Source organism: Scomber japonicus, chromosome 21 (genome assembly GCF_027409825.1).
Source record: "Scomber japonicus isolate fScoJap1 chromosome 21, fScoJap1.pri, whole genome shotgun sequence".
Lineage (NCBI taxonomy): Eukaryota > Metazoa > Chordata > Actinopteri > Scombriformes > Scombridae > Scomber > Scomber japonicus.
In genome coordinates, this window is record NC_070598.1 from 14,135,963 (window position 1) to 14,149,072 (window position 13,110).

At 39.2% G+C, this 13,110-nt stretch overlaps 1 protein-coding gene across 1 annotated transcript in view; it reads left to right on the top strand.

Annotated features, from left to right (window-relative positions):
• Window positions 1-13,110, top strand: part of dok6 (docking protein 6) — a 46,568-nt gene that overhangs the window by 21,352 nt on the left and 12,106 nt on the right. Inside the window, exons 2-5 of the mRNA XM_053342666.1 lie at window positions 3,601-3,708; window positions 7,383-7,497; window positions 10,163-10,177; window positions 10,852-10,971. Of these exons, the coding sequence (XP_053198641.1) occupies window positions 3,601-3,708; window positions 7,383-7,497; window positions 10,163-10,177; window positions 10,852-10,971 (358 nt within the window). The remainder of the gene's footprint in view (window positions 1-3,600; window positions 3,709-7,382; window positions 7,498-10,162; window positions 10,178-10,851; window positions 10,972-13,110) is intronic.

Genomic DNA, 13,110 nt, shown 5'->3' on the forward strand with positions numbered 1-13,110 from the left:
AACCGACTTCAGTTTTATTAGGTTGAAGAATTGATCTCTTTGACATGGTCAGCGTCAAAGTCTCTTAATGAAATAAAGCATGCATTCTTGTGTTGTCTTTCCTGATTGAGATGATTGCTTGTGTGTTATGGTGGGTGCTGATGTCCACAAACAAAAAGCTGTCATACTTGCAAAATCAAGGCTCTAATGAAATAACTGCAGTAAAACTGTAACAAATGACATGTCATTGTCCATAAGTTGCTGGTGCAATCAGGATGAAAGAAGTTTTGTGTACAAGTTTAGCTGGCCAGCCTCTGCACACTGCAGCGATCAAAGACAAAGGCAGGGTTTCTTTTTGATCGCGAGCCTGCAATTTTGTCTGTGTAAACACGCCAAATTCGATTTTGTTTGTAGTAAGCTGGTGGCCTATATTGCATGGGCCATTTTTCCCTAACTAGTGAATGCCTACTTTGGGTAATTGACCATAGGGATACGAGGTGGGTGGAGGTGGAAATGTTTCCACACAAAAGCAATCAGAGGACAGCTCAAAATAAAAACTAGGCCGATTTTTATTTTCACCAGAGCTGTCCTCTTTATCATTACTTTGTTTCGTTTTTTTCCTGGAGCTGGTGAATTGGTTTCCAGTGCCAATTTGTATATTCTACAGTGTGCTGGCATTAAATGAGTCACACCAAACCAACAGAGAGTCTCATTCACATCTGTGTAATTACAATCAGTGTAAGAGTGTCTCTGAATAAGACCCACCAGCAGCCCGAGAATAGGACTTCCTTGACAAAGCATTGACAACAGTGGAACAGGCAAAATTAAGTCCTCTCCATTCATACCCCCTAGTTCTTATTATGCACAAGCTATCTCACTGAGCTTGCTTTTGTGCTGGTATAATTACTTAATCTGAGCACTCCTAGGGTGAATTACTTTGTGTGCGGCAAACAGGCAGCATTGCTTTGACTCAAGCTCCCAAAAGGGAATTGCGGCTAGCTTTAATTTTACTGTTTTTAAAGTCACAAATGTGCTAATGGCCACTGTCAAAAGGGATTCTCATCTATTCTTGTGTTTCTGTCAAACTTGGTTTATGTTTATTATAGGCATTATAATGGAAAGAAATACAGTATGTTCTATATGAAATAAGCTTTTATTGCCCCTTTGTTTCCGTTTGTCTTTAAAGAATTTTATGGACGGGTAGAGAATGATCCACAGTGCATTAGAGAGTGTGTAGTGCACTTTTTGGTGTTGTTTGCTGTTTATAATGGGCCTGGGCAACACTTAACTAGAATGGAGGCCCATCAAGGCAGACCGATAAGGACCTAGGGATCCACTCTAGTCAATTACTGCAAAGTGCCAAGTTCAACGCAGTGGGCCTTTTATGAAGTACACCAGCTGAGTAAACAAATTAATCGTACATCCATGGTTCCCCAACACTACCATGTGGCCCAGGGCAATCATACATCAGACAGAGTGATAGCAGCCTTCTTCAGCAGGAAATAGAGGGAGGGTCCTACTATTAAAGATAGACAACCATCACACTTATTCTGCCTCGTGCACTGTTCTTCCTGTATTGGCTTTTTACACATTAACACTGGCTGTGTGAAGAGGGAGGATAACTCTGTCTTTATGTCCAGATAAATATGTAATTAAAGATATAAACATGGAGATAATTGTAAATGCTATGATACAATGAAAGACTTACACTTGCATACATGCATGTATGTTTTGTGTCAAGTCTATTTGTGATAAGTAAATCAAATCTTTACATAGGAAATAGTTTTTATGTGCTTGTGTGTGTGTGCTTGTATGTTCCTCTTTATGACTTGACCTTGAAGTAGTCCATGGTATACTACACTCAGTATTTGTGTCATCTTCAGCTGGTGGATGGGGAGACTGTGGTCCAGTAATCGATACTATGTACAGTAATCTACTGCACCAGAGATAGAGTGTGTGCCTGAGTGTGTGTGTGTGTGTGTGTGTGCACATTGTGTGGCAAGAGAGAGAAACAGAGTGGGTGCTCTACAGCCTTCAATAAATGGAAGCACATTACTCCAGGTGTAAACCAAGTTATAAAGTTGTTAAGCTTGTGCAGCAGACTGCAGTTTGTTCAGAGGTTTCAGGAGTTCAAGTCATTTGCTGAATTTGAAATGTTTTAAATGCTCTGATTTCATATTTGTTTGCATAAATTCTGGCATTTTACAACCCTTATCTGCCCTATTGCTAATTAATGAATAAACTAGTCGCTTTGAAAAATCAGGAGATAGATGAATAAATAAATCACTGAATATTGGATATTAATATATACTAACCTACTTTCCTTCCTAGCAAAATATTTTAACAAATTAAATCTCCATTTCCCTCATTATACTCCCTGTTTTGGTTGGGACTCAAAAAAAACTTTACATACATTTTCAGGAAACCATATCCTTGACTGTTCTATGTGGAAAACTCAAATAATTGGTTAGTTACAGCTTTCTGCTTTGTTTGGAAGACCATATTTAATATTTGAGTGTTTTAATCTTAATAAATAATACCTAAGGATGTTTTTTCTTTCATTTTGATTCTTGCTTATTTAGTTATGAATATATAGTTTTATAGATATACTTGAGAATATAAACCAAGTTTTCAGTTTTGAAGCTCATTGTAGTGACAGTGTAATGACATTTTAATGTTGAAATCATTTTTAAATAGTATTTTACATTTTGGGCATGGTAATAATACTGTGTTTTAACTGTCAGTAGTCTGTTTAAGTCTATTATTATTACTGTATAGCTATCTGGGTAGAAAATAATTTGTTCAAAATATATCTGAACCCTGACAAATTCAACATGAACAAAAAAAAACAATTTCAGTTTTTTTCCCCTAATTCTTCAACTCATCAAAGTCACATTAGAGGACTGAGAATAACACATGTTTTAAATGTACTGTGGTAGGTGGGCTGTCTGAATGGGCTGTGAGCATGTAACACTTCAACATTACTGATTCATGGCAGACAATCAAAGAAAGAGAAATTGGAATTTGTGATTGACCAAAATGAAAGCATTTACTCAAAGTGCTAAAGCTCTGATAACGCTGTCATAGCCAGCTGAGGATGTTATCTAAATGCATCAATAATGAGATTTTAACATTTGAATGAGATATATTCCAAAATATTTACCGAGGTTTGATTAATGGGGCATAATGGTTTAATTTCCTTTCCTTTCTATGTGGTGCTGTTTTTCTCACAAAAAATTACATTTCCTGGAAATTGGCCTGTTTAAGTACATAATCAGGTTAAGAATCATTCTTATCTACTTAATGGCAGTGATTTCCAATAGTAAACTACAGGAATGAACTCTCAGGTTAGTATATATTTTGTCCAGCCTAGCCACTAGCTGCTAGAGTAACTAACTCCTATATTTCTGATGAGCTTTATCCAGTTTTTGTATAGCAGTAGTTGGTCAACCTGAGTTCACCTTGGCTGTTATTTTGTTGTTACCGGGGATTGACTTCTCTTGACAGTCAATTTGTGTATGGCTGTAGTCTATATTCCCAGGAACCATAACGTACTGTATTTCTTTGCTCCGTGGGGAGTTGTATAACTGTAACGGGGCTGCCATCATTCTCTGTTGTCAGATCTTCCGAAGATGTTGGCTGGTGTTCAAGAAGGCCTCTAGTAAAGGACCCCGACGGTTAGAGAAGTACCCAGACGAGAAAGCAGCCTATTTCCGGAGCTTCCACAAGGTAAACACACACAACTGAAACACATCATGAATTTGATTCTGACCACTAGTTTTCAATCAGTTTGTCTGAATCTCTTGATTTACATTTTTTTCACTGTACAACATTACACAGTGATTTTTCAGCTGAAACAATTAGTCAATTATTTGATTGGTTGATCAACAAAACATTAATCATTGACTATTTTGATAATCAATCTAGGACTGCAACTAGTAAGTAATGATATCATCAATTATATTTCCCAATCATATTTTCCATTAATTGATTAATCTATCCAGAAAATATCATGAAATGGTGAAAATGACCAAAATGACCAAAATGACAACAGTTCAAAACTCAGAAAAGTTCAATATACCGTCTGAAGGACCAAAAAACAGATATACATTCATGCTTGAGAGGCTAGACATGGTGAATAATCCATTAATCACAAATTGTCTGTCCTATTGGTTTATTCCATCTTCTGGATTGTAATCATTTGCTGTTTTTCTTTTATCTTTGGGCTCTTGATTGCATAAAAAATAATTTTGAAGATATCTCCTTGGGAAATAAAGATGCGCATATTTCATCGGATATTGTCCAATGTTTTCATTAATTGAGAAAGTAAATGGCAACTTAATAAATCATCAAAGTCATCAAGTACAGCCCTGAACAATAATGCAATTGTTAAACACTTCTTTTTAAAATAATGAAAGCAAATACAAACTCAAAGTATTTGGAGGTTGTATGTGCTTGGAGCTTTGCATCTATCATGTCTGTCTATGGGTATATGGGTATATTGGTTTTTGTGTGGTAACAGTTAATGAGTCACAAAGCCACATTTTTGTTGTCTATGGTGATGCCCAGGAAGAGAAATGCTGGCCAATCAACTGGTCAAGATTAAGCAACACATCAGATTGCTTTTTAGCATTGATATCCGTTATCCCTAGACTAGAGTATGAACGCTAATGATTTTGTAACATTCAGGTAACCTATGACATAATACTGTATCTGAGAAAAAACATAATTATATGCACCCTAAAGAATGATGTATCTTAAAGTTTGTCTGTCCACTCTGTGTGTTAACAAAAGGGGATTAAACCTGGTGTTTCTGGCCCAGTCTAAATGCTACTAACATTGGCATGCAGAGCACATTCACCAGACAACAGCCAAGACTTGCATTTTGCAATTTGGCCAACTGGTAGAATTAATTAACTTCAGCTGATAAGATCTGATGCCGATGGTCGACCACTAAATGTGAAATGCTGGGAATTGTTTTTAGGCTTAAGATGTGTTTTCTTGAAGCAGCAGGAACAAATGCTTCAATTGTAATAAGGATTAATATTATCTTTTTTAAAAAAGTGATTTGATTTCTATCACACTTTATTTGAAATAATAATAAATAATACTGGCTGTATGAGATTACATCACTCAGAGTGGGTGCTTTTTGCATTGCATAATCAAAATATTACACCTATGGAATGAACACCATCAGTAAGCTGCATTACACTCTCACCAAGGACATTTTCGTCTTTATATAGGAAGCTCTGTCCATTGGCCACAGATGATGGAGTTAAGGATCCATTAAGACACATTTTGAAACTTTGTCTTGTCCTCTGAGGCCTTTTTCTTCCCTTTTGAAAGTAATAATCCAGGATATAATATCCCTCTCCCCGCCTCTTAAACCCTTTGAAATACTCCAATTATGACTCATTATAAAGGCAAGGGGAGATGATGTTAAAGCAGTCACACCATGAACAATGTTTTACAGTAATGAGACGAGATAACAGCGGATGATAGAGAACTGTGACACCAGGTTTCTCTTGTGGTTTTGGTTTATGAGCTCATTCAGTACTACCTTGTGATTATGAATCAGTTTGGGGATTTCTCTGATTTTTGTAGTTTCCTCAATACGTGCATGCAAGCACAAGCTAGGTACTGTAGGTGTTTGATCCACTTTGTTAGTATCCCACACTGCTACAGTGTCACCCATGTATTGTGAATGAAGCGTCTCTCTGCCTACTTCATCATGCTGTCACACGGGGCGTCCTGTGTGGCTGTAACACCCCCCCCTCCAGAGGCATCTCATACACCCAGTGCCGGAGTGAGCGATGAGTGCACGCATGCACCAGTGCACCTGGTAATGCATCGCCACAAAGATCAAGAAAGGTCTCGTCTGAGGGCTTCATTCAACGCTGCAGTGCTTTGGGAGGAAATAGGCTGCACTGGTGGCTGATTTACAGAATCAACACAAAGGGGATAGGCTTCTTTCCCACCCCCCACCCTGTTCTCTCTGTACCTCTTTCTAAGTCTGATGAGTGCAGGTCCACACAGGATGAATATTTTTAGCAATATTTTTAGAAAACTTGTTTACATGTGCGCTACTTCTCTCGAGCTCTCCTGAGTTCATGACGAGTGGTAGCAAAAGTAGAATGATGGAGCTCTGTTTAAAATGCCTAAAAACAGTGCACACAGATGGATGTGTAAATAAACAGTAAAGCAAAGAGGAGTGATCTTTCCAAAATCAGATTTAGCTTAACACCTTTGAATACAAAAGATAAAAGAGAGATGGGGAGGAAGGGAGAGCGAATGAGGAATCGGTCTCATCACAAGTGATTCACTCTGCTTGGACTCCAGCGCCTTAGGCTGGGAATGCACCCAAATCTCTCTTTTAGACACAACCCAACACACACACGCACACACAAACACACACACGTATAAAGGGAGACTAAAACATGCCGAGTTGCAAACTAAACACAAACAGAGAAAGAGATGAGAGACTTGTGCAATTCATGGCTCAGAAATCCCCACTGTTGATGCTTACTCTGTGTCCATTATCTGAATATTCACACAAAAAATCTCTCACATCTCATATAAAAAATGTAGATACTATCTTTAGAAGGCAAGAGAAATAACAAGTGAAAAATATCTGCTATCAATATCCACAGCCTCATCTCCCTTTATTCCTCTTTTTGTATTTCCTTGTTCTTAATATCTTTGTAACTTGAGTGCTGAGCAGAGGATATCAGACGATAGAGAGGAAAATTTATAATACACGATGTTATCGAACAAAGAAATCTGCGGTCCACATATGTTGTCAGTGTTATTAGGCCTGGTCTTTTAACCTTTAACAGTCGAGCTTTACTATACGGGCAGTGAGCCCAGCTAATTCATTCCCAACAGTCTGGCAAAGGGCCCACAGTTAGCACACAATGGACAACAATAATGTAATGGGCCTTATCTCCCAGGCAGAGTGAACAGAGAGAAGACTATTGAACAAAATGGCCTGTAAATGTGGGTGATATTCAATTAAATGTAATCTTCTCTTCTTCTTTTTTTCTTTTTTTTCATTCACGATCAAAACCCTGGTAAAGTGATTTAGATGTTTTTGACCACACTCCCTCCTATTGACTGGAAAAGCAGTTTCAAGGAGAGGCACTTGAACAGAACTATATAATTTCTTACTTTTTGAAAAGAGCTTTTTGTAATCAGCAGAAATAACTATGATTGTTTATTTATCCCTGAAGATCATCCACATTACTATTTTATTTTGCCACTGTTTATGTGCTAAGCCTTAGACTACTATTGCACTTTCAGCAAAGCAGTGCAAGATGGCAATTAAGCCTTTCTGCTGCTGCTGCTGCTGCTGGCTGTGTTCATTCAGTGTAATGTGCTGCTGCCATTCTCTCTGTCCTCCTTAGATCACTGAGCTCCATAACATTAAGAACATTACCCGGATGCCACGGGAGACAAAAAAGCATGCTGTGGTGATTATCTTCTGTGATGACACGTCCAAGACATTTGCCTGTGAATCAGGTAAGTGCCTTTCCCTCCATTCATTTCAGCTACAGTATAGCAGCAGGGGAAGGGAGGTATTTGTTTTTTATTTATTCTGTGTCAGATGGTGTTGAAGGAGGATTGGAGGGCTGGTTTGTGAAAAGTGTGGAGTAAGAGTCAGAAGTGTAAAGCAGAGCAAATAAAAGAGAAAAAGAGAGAGAAATGTGAAAGAGGTAGCAGAGAACTGGAATTCAGCCAAGTAATGCTCATTTGCCGCTATATTAAGAAATGGGAGGATCTGTTCCGAAATATTGATTTTCATATTGCAGGTATGATATTGGGCATTGTTTGCAGTCTGTTTCCACCCGATTATGGACTGTAACAATAGAGATTGCTTCTAATACGTGGACAGGAAGCCAAGAAGGTACACGGTTTGGTAGAGATGCAATAGTTGGCTCTTTAGGTGCCAATAAACGCAGCAGGACATGGAGAAAGGCATTGACTTGATAAGGTGGATATATGTATGTGCATTAGAGTCTACTGATCACATTCCTGTTGATGGAGAGGTGTAGCAGTAAACATTTGGGGTAAGACTGTTGAACTTAAGAGTGGCTGGCTTTACTGTGTTTCCCATGATTACTCACAATCTCTCTTCCCCTCTGTCTTGGCTCATTTCCATGCCCAGAGCCTCCCCCCTCTCACCACCATATGGGTGTCTTTATCACCCTGTGTCCACTGACCTCTCATAGTCCTTCACTTCTTGGAACCCATCTAACATTTTCACCCTTCGCTCAACATTTTCTTTCGTTGTAGATTTACTTCAAATGCCCCATCAATGAAGAAATACTTGATAATAGTGATTCTGTGCTTTAGAATTTTCTTATTTGATTCATTTTTTTAGTGAGGTCCATCAAAGTAGTAAAATATGTTTTATTCTGTGATAATAGTCAATTTTAAAAAGGAGTAAATATGTATTACAGAGCTGCAATTGCTAGGTGCAGCTATGTTAGGTTACATGAGAGTTTTACCTAGCTAAGATGCTAATTTGGCATTCAGTATTCCTACTACAGTGCAGTGCCAATGGGAGTTAAATATTAAAACTAAACCTGGCAATAGTAAAGCAAACTGCAAACCTCTATACAAATATGTCAAAGCAGTGTGAAGTGTTGATACCTCCATCAAAGCAGTGCTATGTTGTTTAGCGTGCTGTCAATGAAACAAAGAACTGCACAAAAGACTAACAGATCTTACTTTTTTGACAGTCGTGTGCTTTGTGCACATCTGTCAAATAGGCGCCATAAAGAGATACGCCAGTGCGACCTGCAGATTGAAGGGAGATGAGACATGAGTAGTGCGAAGCGTGTTAACTCCTGAAATTCCGCAGCTGGATCAGGTTCAGAGAAACTGTACATACCACATTATTGTATAATCACAACCTGCTACTGAAATCAATTCAATTCCTCACACATCCTCTCACTGCATAATCACATCCTGTTTTGTTTTTTTCTGGCATCCTCACACACTCTTCACTAACATAAAACGCTACTCCGTTGCTTTTCATCACACACCTACACCTCCACCTCCACGCGTACACACAGAGACATCCTCCTACCATATTTCTTCATGCATGGCACATAGACTAGCAAAGCTGCCTCCATGCTGATGAAGTGTTTGTTTAGCTGATTTTCCACTCACTGGCCTTAAAAGTGTGGGAGTTTAGAGGCACTTACTCTGAATGAGAAAATCTGAATCCAGGGAGGCATGAGCAAGGAGCTAAAGTGCAAAGCTGCTGCTGCCTATGAGTGTATGTGTGTGTATGTGTATGTGTGTGTGCGCATGTGTATTTCTGCCTTTTGTTGTGTGTGAATGAAGAGCTCCAGGCGGCAGCAGACCTTTCCTTCACCCTCCAAAGTTGTATAGATATGTCCCATTGGACAGTGGAGTTGATCTGACAAACAGGCTGTCTTACTCCGCCAGCTATTACACGAGCTAGTCTGATGCTTAATATACCTCAACGCACACATATTACACAATCATGTGATCACTTTTGATTAATAGACATGGAAATACAGTGGCATCCCCATACCTCCACATGTGTATCTGTACACTTCGCTGGCCGTAGTCACATATCCCAGAATTCCACAGGGCTTACAATTAAGGAGCTTCACAAAGATAAACAACTCCAGCATTTGCCTCATTTCATACTTCAGTAACTCTCACCAAAAGCTCCCATAAGACAATTGGAAATCTTCTCAATGGTAAACGGTATTTTTTGAACTTAACAAGAAGGAAAATTGGTATTCACAAACAACAGACTGCCACACTGACTTCCAGATTTGATTCATGAAATAATTGTTCTCTCTAATTAGCCTCCAATGAAAAAAATCTGTCTTACAATGGATGCCCTCCCATCTTTGGGAGCCTACTGTCACATGTAGTCGACTGAACTTAGTTTATAAACACAGACTGCTGCTTTAAAAAGAGTGAGTTATCATAATTGTCATGATTTTGAAATTCTACAAAATTACTATTCCAATTAACCATTCACCATTTTGGGAAATACTCTTATATGCTTTCTTGCTGAGAGTTCATGAAAAGATGGTGCCACTTTCATGTCTTGACACCAAATATGAAGCTACTACCAGTAGCTGATTAGCTAAGCTAAGCCCCCATAAAACCCCAATGTGTCATTTTTGTGCCTCAGTTTTGTTATTATTTAGTGACAGAGCTTTAAAGGTGCTGGCAGATGGATTTTGTTACCACCTGAGGGAGCCAGTCTTTTTGCTAAGCTAATCTAAATGTCTGATGGTGGTAACTTCATATTTATGACATGAGATTGGTATTGATCTCTGCAAATAAGTGCACTTCTCAAAATGTCGAACTATTCCTTTAACCTTCTCATTCTGTAGCCTGTATCCTTTTTTGTTTTCTGCCTACATTTCCTTTCCAATTATCAAGCTGAGGATAAAGCCCTCCTTCAATTTGGGAATTAGTTTATTGATTGTGTGAATAGATGATCCCCAGTTTGTGATTGTGGCCATATTGTAACAGAGCTACTTATATTGTACAGCCTTAGAACTGAGTGTTGGTGCAGGAGGGAGGAAAAAACTAGCATTCATCTGCCGTACCCACTGCCTCTTTTAATCTGCACCGAATCGATCACATTGATTTTTCTCCCCCCTGGTTACTGTTAGCTGTACTCATGTCCTGTACATGCAGCATTTTATTTGAAAATTCCTTCTGTGATTTACGTGCATGTGTAAACACACTAAAGCAAGCATAGCTGTTAAGGTATACTATGGACCGTATGTCTTATTGTGTCTGCAGTGTTGGATATGGAGGAAGTATATGTGGATATGTTTTAATGCTGTGCCCCTGTGTGGCTGTGTGCAGAGCTGGATGCAGAGGAATGGTGTAAGCTGCTGTGTGTGGAGTGCCTGGGCAGCCGTCTCAACGACATCAGCCTGGGAGAACCAGACCTGTTAGCAGCGGGGGTACAGCGGGAGCAGAACGGTGAGTGCCCAATTAGTCCCTGCTAACACAGACAGCCATTCAGGGTCAATCTCCCTCACTCAGCCCGCCACCAAGCAGTTAGCGGTTGCAGTCCAGGCCCGTATGTGTTAATGCAACTGAGCCCTCAGAGGGTTATGGGAGCAGAACAGCCACTGTCCAATTAGGCCTGGCTAATAAGGGCCATTTTTTGTCAATATCTGATCCAAAGTCCCCTGTAACCGTCTTTAGTTACATTAGCGCATGTTGGTTCAACTTCAGAAGTACGTCTGAATGTGTGTGTGTGTTGAAGGAAACCGGTGTGTTTGTGAGTTAGAGCGCAGGTCACAGGCTGTGGTCGGGGCTCTGTTCCAGGCCTAATGAGAAGTGCTGTGCATCACTGGCTTCCCTCATAATGAAGCTTGTCACAGAGATGGATGAGATTATGGCTCCTAAAGCCATGTGAAATAAATGTGCTTCCCCACATATTCCACTCCCAGGAAATGGAAATGGAAAAGAGAGGAGACAACGGGGCGCTGCTATCACAGTGGAGCTCATTCCCTGTGTAATTTGTAAACTCGCGGAGGAAATCGAAAAGGCAACAGGCAAAGAAGAGCAGTTTAAAGTTGTAAAAGGGCGAGTAATTGAAAAGAATCTCCTGTCATTTCAACCCATTTCATTTCACTGCAACCGTAAAGTGAAATTGTATTCTTCAACAACTTGGCCTCATTTATTTAAGATATCAAAACACAAGTTTTTGACTGTGCTGCAGCGAACCAGTTGAAGTGTAACAATACAATTCCTCTTTCTCTTCTTGTGGCAGGAGCCCTGCTGTTCATTGCTCACGCAAAAGTTGCATATGTGCAGCGGAGTGCTCTGGAGATAACTAAGCCAGCATCTCACTGCTGCTGTTATGAGTGAATGAAACAAGAGGCTCGGGCCTTTCAATTAGTAGCCCTCCCCAAACAGCGGGGGACGATAATTAGATCAGAGTTCATTTTCACTGTCCCTAAAAATACGCTGCACTATGACATTGCCATTTTCTATCTACTGTAGACACATGGATTATTTTGAATCATTAAGCGTAATTAGTGAGAACTAATTTAGATTATGGAGAAGTCATTCGTCCTCTCTGTCTGCCTTAGAGATTTAGTTTAATGTGAATGGGCAGATTTGGTTCCTTGATCCCAGACCAGCTCACTGTATGCCTAGTTAGACCCACTGTATGTGAAGACAATGTGCTATTTAAATCAAAACAAATAGGATAAGAAGCCACAAAATAAAAAGTAAGAGATAAATGCTGTGGGTGAAAGTCACTTTAGTAGTGTTGTTAGTCAAATGAAATGAAATACAACATTTCTATCCAAAAGGATTAACAAAACCCACACATTTGTTTCTATGAGCACAAAGCTTAAATTATGTGAAAACTAACCTTCCCCTCCCTCTAACACCCCATATCTCAGACTCACATAGTAGAGAGGGAAGAATAATCCATCACTTGTTAAGAACTGATCCTTTATCTTAATCAGGCTCTCATGAAACTCCTTTTAGGATTTAAACAAAGCCACACCGCACACTACTTCACTTAGATGGTTCAACATTACTTTTTATCCATAATTTGTTTATTACAAATACAAGTGAATGAAAATGAATGCGTGCTGAAGCTGCTGTGACTGATACTTCTGTTTACCATTGTGGTTAGTGGATAACATCTGATAAATTACAGCTAGACCGACTTGAATCATTCAGGTGTGATAAGGAATCTAAGGATAAAGGAGAATGATCTGTGTAATCTGTGTTTTGTGTTGCTAACAGCAGACATTTTCTAATTCTCACTTATTTGGACGCCTTCAAGAATGAGGATAGTACGACATGTTGGGAAATATGGTTACTTACTTTTTATGCCGAGAGTTAGGTAAGAAGATGACCACTATCATCTCTGTAGTTAGAAAATCTGAAGCCTAGAGATAGTTTAGCTTTGCTGAGTTTAGCTTAGTGTAGTTAAGCTAAGTTAAGTTGTTTTTTAGCTTTGGACAGGCTAGCTGATTCACCCTGCTGAGCTAAGCTGCTAGCGGTAGTTCTGTATTTACTTAACATGAGAGTGATATCGATCTTTTATCTCTTCTTGGCAAGAACGTTAATGACCATATTTTCCAAAACAAT